The following is a 7872-nucleotide window of genomic DNA, read 5'->3' on the forward strand; positions in this document are numbered from 1 at the left end:
TATATATCATGGCTTTCCTATTGTCAGTTTCTATCTAGGTTGACCGACCGAGCGTCTGAACGTGTGGGCATCTGAGTGATTGCAACACGGCTGTATTACTGTGGATATCGAGGTTGTACATGGGCTGGGATACTTCCTGGGCACTCACAGCTAGACAGGATGGCGATCAGGGTCCTCGATCTAAGCCTTCGGTTAAAAAGTCTGAACGCAACGAAGAGTTGTTTGACGAGGGCCCATCATAATCCCCTCCCTGCGCGTTTTATATTTTCACTTAAGGGTTTTAAAGATGATTACGTAAACATTTTGCAGTTGTATCAATGGCGTTGCGGTTTGTGATGATGACGGCTTGTGTGTCCCGGTTATGCATGGCTTTTAGATAGCCTTATCATCCATGTGCATCATTTGAAGCTATAAACATCACAAACTGGTGTCTCAGCCGGAAGAGTCACGTACTTTGGTTGTACGGGAGTGATTGTCGTGGCATTAAGAGGTATCTGTAAACATTGGAGGTATGCGAAATTCGTGAGAAAAGATATTACTTGGAAAATCTCGGGAAAGGGTTCCACCAAGGTAAGAAAACCGTATCCTAAAGCACTGCGCCAATGAAAACGCACAGCAAGGCGACGAACAATTATTTCTGAAGGTGGTGCACACGTGACGTCTCATCCCACGGACATAGAAAATTATACACAACTGGCCTCAATGATATGTTCAGCTGCATGTGTGACAAACCCTAACACGAAGACCTACGTGGCTGGCTTCCCTTCCTGCTGATCATGCAAGATAAATTACGTGGGCAAGGTTCTAGCGATGAGACTGTCGTATGAACTGTCGCGTATGAACACCAATACGTGTTGGGCCCAGCTGCTTCGCATGACAAAGGTCGAGAGAAATTAGACCAAAAAGTGCTCCAGAACTAGGATGACGATTGACAGTGACCAAATGATGTGTACCTTTTTTACCCGGCTTTAGTTCACCGGTGGACTTGTCTTCGTAGAATTCACGAATATCCACAAACGTTCGACCTTTGAACTGTCGCACACTGACGAACTTCTTTCCCGTCAGATCGATCATCTGGTCTCCATCTGCGTTCTTCGTACGTTTAGCTGAGGATTCTCCTGAAGATGTGGATTTCTTGGCGCTGGTTGATTTTTTTGCTGGAGGTGACTAATCATAACAAAAATGGGTAATAATCAAAGTCAGATTAATACCTCGTCCAAGTCACTGAGGGAGTCATCATATGTATCAGCACCCTGACGTTTCTTGGCAGACATCTGTAGCTGAAAAACAGTGAAACAGCTGAAACAGTGAACAAAGTAAAGTCCAAGATTAACAGAGAGAATTCGAGGTCAGCTGTTGGTAAAACTGCAAATCTGTCAGATACGGTAGCGCGCAGTCACATGGGGAGCCACGAGGAAATTCGGTGAGTGGCTTGTATTATCAAGGATTTCAACATCGGTGGTGAACCTAATGCACCGACGCAGTAGAAAAAACGGCAACTGCCTAGTACTAGTCAACCCAAACACCCGTACGTGAAAAGACAAAAAACAGGGCACAGAACAAATAATTAGGAGTGACCGGCACCACCAGCTCTGCAGTGCAGCGAGCGCAAGTTTATGCAGTCCATGGACTCCCGTACTTCCATTAATGGTGCACCATCAGTCAAGGTTGAAGCCAATAGCTCTGGAGCGAGTGCCAGGGTATACGTGAATTCGTAGGCCTGGGCAACCTGACGGTATCCCAGCCGTCGTGCTTCCTTCTGGTGGCATGAAACTTAGACACTGAAAGGTTGCGAAAGCTCAACGATTATTTGCTTACCATTGTGCCTCCATCATAATGATCGACAGCATGACATCAGTATTCAACATAGATGCTTCGCTACCGTACAACCAAGATTTACTTGAAAACCTTATTGTGAAGAAAAGAATAAAGGTAGATCGAAAAGGGGCTTAGTGCTAGCTTATTACAATCATTCCCGGGTGCCTACACCTCCAGACACTCATTCAGGCAATCTGGATAGAAAATGACAAGAACGACACTGACATTGACTGGCAGCCATATCTTGCAGCATCTCCAGCCAGGCGCATCTGGAATCACGCGGTTCCCATTCTGAAAGGCGAGTAGCACCGACACCACCCAAAAGTTTCGTAATCTCCCTCATGCTCCTCTGCCCACCTCTCTGAGTTGGGCACTCTCTTCGGCAAACGATGGTTGGGCATACACGACACGTCCCGACCAACGGGGCTTCTGGTGCTGAGAACACTCTTCAATGAAAGTATCCGTTGCACAACCGAAAACTCACTTTCTGATTACCTCAATACAGATTCTCCGACACCAAACTACACGATGTATGGTCCCGAAACAAACACTTGAAGACGTCTCAATTCTGTTTCTTAAACAGGCCAAGTCCCAAAGAGCGCTAATATACTGATCGGAAGGTCCGTGGTTTGAACCCGATCTCTGCCTCTAGACTTATCCTTGTCTAGGCTTGGGCAACCTTAGCCCTCGGGCTTCCTTCGGTTTGCATGGCAGCTAGGCACCGATAGGTCGTTACAGCTGAACGATTTATTATCACTGAACAACCTCAGTTGTCCGGGACAGACTCTTTTTCCCAAATTCAAGCAAGCAGATCAGACAAGCCGTGAGTGAGCATTTCCCCCCACCTTTGAACAATGTGGGTGGGAGGTCATCAGGACCAGAAGTTTAGTGACGCTTGAAAGAACAAATACAGTCGTAAGCCTTGAGGACATAAGCGGTTTCACGTTCGCCATCGAGGGTTCTACGTCAACTGTAGACCTTAGATGGGTGGTAGCTGGTGGCTATTAATATTTGGCGAGATGGCTCAGTGGTTAGAGAGCGAACTTACCAACCGGAAGGTCTATGGTTCGAACCCGACCTCTGCCTCTCGACTCCCCCTGTCTAGGCTTGGGCAACCTGACAGTATCCTAGCCCTCGTGCTTCCTTCGGGTTGCATGGCAGCTAGGCGCCGAAAGGGTGCCACAGCTGAACCATTAATAGGAATATCCGGCTCACCAGCGGGGGCGTTATTTATTCATGAAGGTCACTCCTTTCCGATTCTTGATGGTTTCGCTCAAATATGGCTCCCGGAGACCGGTCGCACAATTAACTGAAATAATCTTCAGACATTGCCGGCTTTCTAAGTCTCTTTCATTTCCTTGGCTTTCTCTGTTCACCACACTTCATGGTTGGCTCGCACGCTCACCTTCACTTAACGACTGGTAATTCGTCGTGTGTTTGGGAGTTGTTGGGATATTTCTGCGAGACTTAAGCAGTGCCACCGTTCGGTCTGATATCCGATGCTTGGGCGGTTCAAGTGGTTAGAGCGCGAATTTACTCTCCGGAAGGTCCATGGTTCGAACCCGACCTCTGCCTCTCAGTTTCCCCTGTCTAGATTTGGGCAAACTGGCAGTATCCCAGCCCTCGTGATTCCTTCGGGTGGCTTGGCAGTTAGGCACCAAGAGTGTGTTGCATATGAACGATTAGCTTATTGAGTGCGGCTGGTGGAGCCGTGTCACAGGCGTAAGAGGTGACAATCTCGTCCCAGCATGAGTTGACATCGAATGGCAAAGCATTTAGAGACTCTAGAAGACAATTCTTTTGAGTCCCCCGTGAAAATCAAATTGGCTTGCAACTGAGTGTATTTGTCGCAATCAGTCCAATTTGAGTAAAAGCAGAATGTAAGGTTGACGGAAACTCGGGGACTGCGCCCACCTGATGAGCCCCAAGAAGGGCGAAACCGGTCGTGGGCTGTCGAATAGTTTTCAGCAAACTTGTGAGTAGTTTCCTTTATGAAAGTATACTGCGACGTCTTGAATATCATACGAACATGAAGCGGCTTTTGTGCAACAAAACTAGAGATCCACTTGAGTATCCCGTATAAACCAAATTGATTTGCAAAGGATTGTACTTGTCGAAATTCTGGTCTGTCTAACGTTCAGATCTACTGGTCTCTCAGTTGCCAAACTATTTGTCCGCACCTAATGTGGCCTTGGAATACGTAGGGAAAAGCAACTCCGGACAAGCGCGTGGTCGGAATCCACAAATGTGTTCCGAAACGACAGACAGTCAGATATTGATCCGTATCATCGGCAATGTGACTGATTTGAGTTTGTGGCCGGTAGGCCGTTGAACAATATATGGCCAGACGACTCCGGCTATTTCAGAAGTTAGTACTCCATAAAAACAGCCTGCGATCAGCACACAGCTGAAAAAATCGTTCGTCAATGTCCGTACGTACCGAGCCCAATCCATGTCGGCTTCCTAAATCAGTATCCGATACGCTAAGCCTGCCCACCTGTGCATACATATCTCCGGTAATGATATCTGAGCTTTTAGCTCGCCGCAACAAGGCATCCAGGGTGTCCTAAAACTTGTCTTTGACAGAATCGGAGCTACAGTCAGTTGGGGCGTAAGCAGGCACGATGAACAGACATCGTTCAACTTCCGGCTTGTGAGACGGCGAGATGAGTCAGTGGTTGAAGCACGAATTTATTGGCCGAAAGTTCCGTGGTTCGAACCCGACTTCTGCCTTTCGACTTACTCCGTCTATGCTTGAGGAACCTGGCAGTAACCCAGCCCTCGTGCCTCGTTCAATTGGCATGGCAGCTGGGCGCCGAAAGAGTGCTATAACTGAATTATTTTTATTTTTTAACAGAAACCTTTGGGTCAAAAGCTTTACCGCAAGGTAGTGACGTTACTATTTCTACGGAACAAGTCGCCAAGTTTTCCAGCCTGCAACCCGGAGGACCAGAAGACTGTGTTCGTCAGACATCTAACCATTGACCAACCTGTTATGAGAGACAGTGTCGTGGGGGCACACCCCAGTATTTCTCAGTGGGTCGCTGTGGTGCGCAAGCCGTCACACTACGGTATGGTTTAGTCTCTTGGTGAGGGACTGCGCCTACGAGAAATGATATTTGGAATCCCTGCGACCATGTCCAACGAGTCATTTCAGAAATGACTTCACACAGCGATTTGGCATACGGGCAAGAGGCTGCGGAACTGGAAACCTCCCGTCCGTTTTTATAATGCATGTATGGGATTTATGCTTATCGGACCACAGCTGGCACTTGCTATAGTGTTGTCTCGCGACAACGGGTGAAAAATAGGCGAAGTACTTCGTGAGTGGCTCGAAGAGGTCCACCTTCCCATCTCCTTAGAAGGGAGCGATTTTCACGCAAATCTAAAAACTGGTGACCAACTAACGGCCGGCATCTACCGGCCCATCAGCCTCACCAGCGTATCGTGCTAAGTGATGGAGCGCATTCGGAAACGAGCCATCTTAGAAAACCTTACTTCCAACAAATTGATGTCTCCCAAACCGTTCTTGTGTGACGGGCATTCTCGTATTTATGGGCAACATAACCCAAGCTAAGGGCGGACTTATATTGGATGCCACGTTTTCCGACTTCTCAAAAGCAATCGACCGAGTCCCACGAGCCCCACTGCTCCACAATCTCAAATCTTACCGGATCCAAGGAGAGATCATACGATGGATTAAGGCATCACTATCAGACAAAACATTCCGAGTGAAAGAAGGCTCGACCTACTCTTCTCCGGCGCCGGTCTCCATCAGTGTTCCTCAAGGCTTTGTTGTGGCACTACTTCTGTTCATGATCTACGTCAGTGATCTTCCAGACGTTCTTTCAAGTCCACATCTACTTTTTGCGGACGACTTGAAATCCTAGGATTCAAATGCCAGTCCCCTCCAAATGAGTACAGACGTTGCAAAGCAATGATCAGGCTGGAAACTGATAAGAAGTGCATCCATGTCATTCGGAGAAAACTTCCTTGGCGTACAGACTTTTAGAGGAGAGATGCCAAAAAGGATTTCGGTATCTGGCTCCCTTCAAACATGTCCTTCTCACCGCATTGTGAAAAATCAGCTCGAAAGGCTTCGCAGTTCTACGGAAGATTTGGCTCACATTCAACCGTATTACTCGCATGTATTTCCCGAAACTCCATGGGTCCAATTAGAGACCACCTGAATATTTCAACCAAGTAGACTAATCAGGAAGCAACAAAAACCTAACCCTCACTGAGCGCGTCCGACAAGCAGCTACGAAAGAGGATCCTGGCCTTATATCTGTGGACTATGAAACGAGTCCCGCGGTGCTTGACCCCTTTACCCGAATATCACTATTACAACAACCACGTAATTTATCTTTTCCCTCCAAAAATCCAAAATATCTTCACCGTTCACTTTCCACTACTACATACGCTTCTAGTAATGAACTTTCATCAAATATTTTGGCTGATTGCCCGTTTTCGTTGGTAGACGTGACCCATGTAAATGTTTGCGCATGCCTGTGAGGCACACTCGTTATGGCTTCCTCAACTACACAATCGGTCGTTGCAATTGCTCCTGCCGAAAGGTACGCGGTGAACGTTGCCACCCTATTCGGGGAACACCTGGGCAATCGCCTATTCTGCATGGCATCTCCGACACCAACATGGCGAACACGCCGTTGTTTTGCCGAGTCCAACACTACACCATGCGGAACTCGAAGGCAACTTCCTCCGGTGACAAAAGGTTCGTAAAGCACCAATGCCACCGGAAAGGATTTGAACGTCGCACTAACGATGGAAGCCGACGGCTGCTTGATCACACGTAGTGTGAGACATATTTCAACGTCGGCAGACTGGGCAACCCTTCAAGGATTACCCGATTCAATATGATCCACAACCACGAACTTTTAATTGCCGAAGTATCCAGGTGGTTTAATCGGAACCGTCGACTGAATACAAAAGAATTGGAGATCATTCGATCAATGCTGGAATGCCGGGACCGCTGTTTCAACATCCACCTCTACGTGAGATCCAAGTTCGGCAAGTATCTCACCAAGAGCGACGTTGGGAACATTCGGTCGCAGCATACGTTTGGACGGAACAATCCAAGCAAGTCCTATTTATGTAACTAAATATGTACTCCCTATAGATTACATTCTCGATTTGGAAACGCAACACAACGAATAAGGATGAGCCCGCTGTTTGCGAGACGACAACAACCGGATTTCTCTGTTTGTATATTCCACCTCGGAAGTGTTTGAACTTTTCCGAAGGTTCTCCGATTTCTTATTAATAGATAGCACTTTTTCTACGAACCAGCAAAAATATTTTCGTACCAGCTACTCATTGTTGATGGCTGTCGTAATATTCTCTCTGTAGCCATTGGTTTTCTTTGGCGGGAGACTGAGAATGACGTGAGAACCTTCCTGCTGGCTTTTCTTGAATTTGTTGGTGATGGTTCTCACGTCAAGTGCATCATGTCAGAGGATGCACTGGCCGTTTCTAACGCAATAAGTAGCGTTTTCCCCCTTGCTCATCATTTATTACGTAGGGTCCATATCATACGTGATACTGTTAAGCGTGTCCCCCTTTCCAGTTCCTTCAGACGTTTTTTTTACTGCTATACATCTTTTGGAGGTATTTAGCCCCCCTAGAACTGATCAGTGTACATGGCCCTTCTTTTTTCACTTACTTAAATCCTTTCATTTTACCCAATGCTTCGAAAAGGGCCAACTGCAGAATGCCGTGCGCCGCAACCCATGCCATCCCCGACATCAGCTTGTGCTCAACCCATCCGCTTACGGTTGTGAGCAGTGACGTGGACACAACGATAGTGAGGGATAGTCGACAAGAGACAGTCCACCACGCAACCCGAACATGCACATGCAAGAAATTTGTTGCGTTCGGAATCCCTTGTCGACATGTGCTACATTTTGCAATGGAACACAACGTGGAAGCAACCGAACTGCCAGTCTGTTCCCATTGGACTCGGCAAAACAACGGCGTGTTCGCCATGTTGGTGTCGGAGATGCCATGCAGAATAGGCGATTGCCCAGGTGTTCC

General features: G+C 47.4%; 1 protein-coding gene across 1 annotated transcript in view; it reads right to left on the minus strand.

The window, feature by feature from the left end:
* T265_05065 (hypothetical protein) overlaps positions 1-1274 on the minus strand; it is a gene marked incomplete at both ends in the record, with an annotated part of 12482 nt that extends 11208 nt beyond the window's left edge. Inside the window, 2 exons of the mRNA XM_009169976.1 lie at positions 954-1167; positions 1212-1274. Coding sequence (XP_009168240.1) covers positions 954-1167; positions 1212-1274 — 277 coding nt within the window. The remainder of the gene's footprint in view (positions 1-953; positions 1168-1211) is intronic.
* Between the last annotated feature and the right edge of the window lie 6598 nt (positions 1275-7872).

Source organism: Opisthorchis viverrini (assembly GCF_000715545.1).
Source record: "Opisthorchis viverrini unplaced genomic scaffold opera_v5_87, whole genome shotgun sequence".
In the NCBI taxonomy this organism is placed as follows: domain Eukaryota; kingdom Metazoa; phylum Platyhelminthes; class Trematoda; order Opisthorchiida; family Opisthorchiidae; genus Opisthorchis; species Opisthorchis viverrini.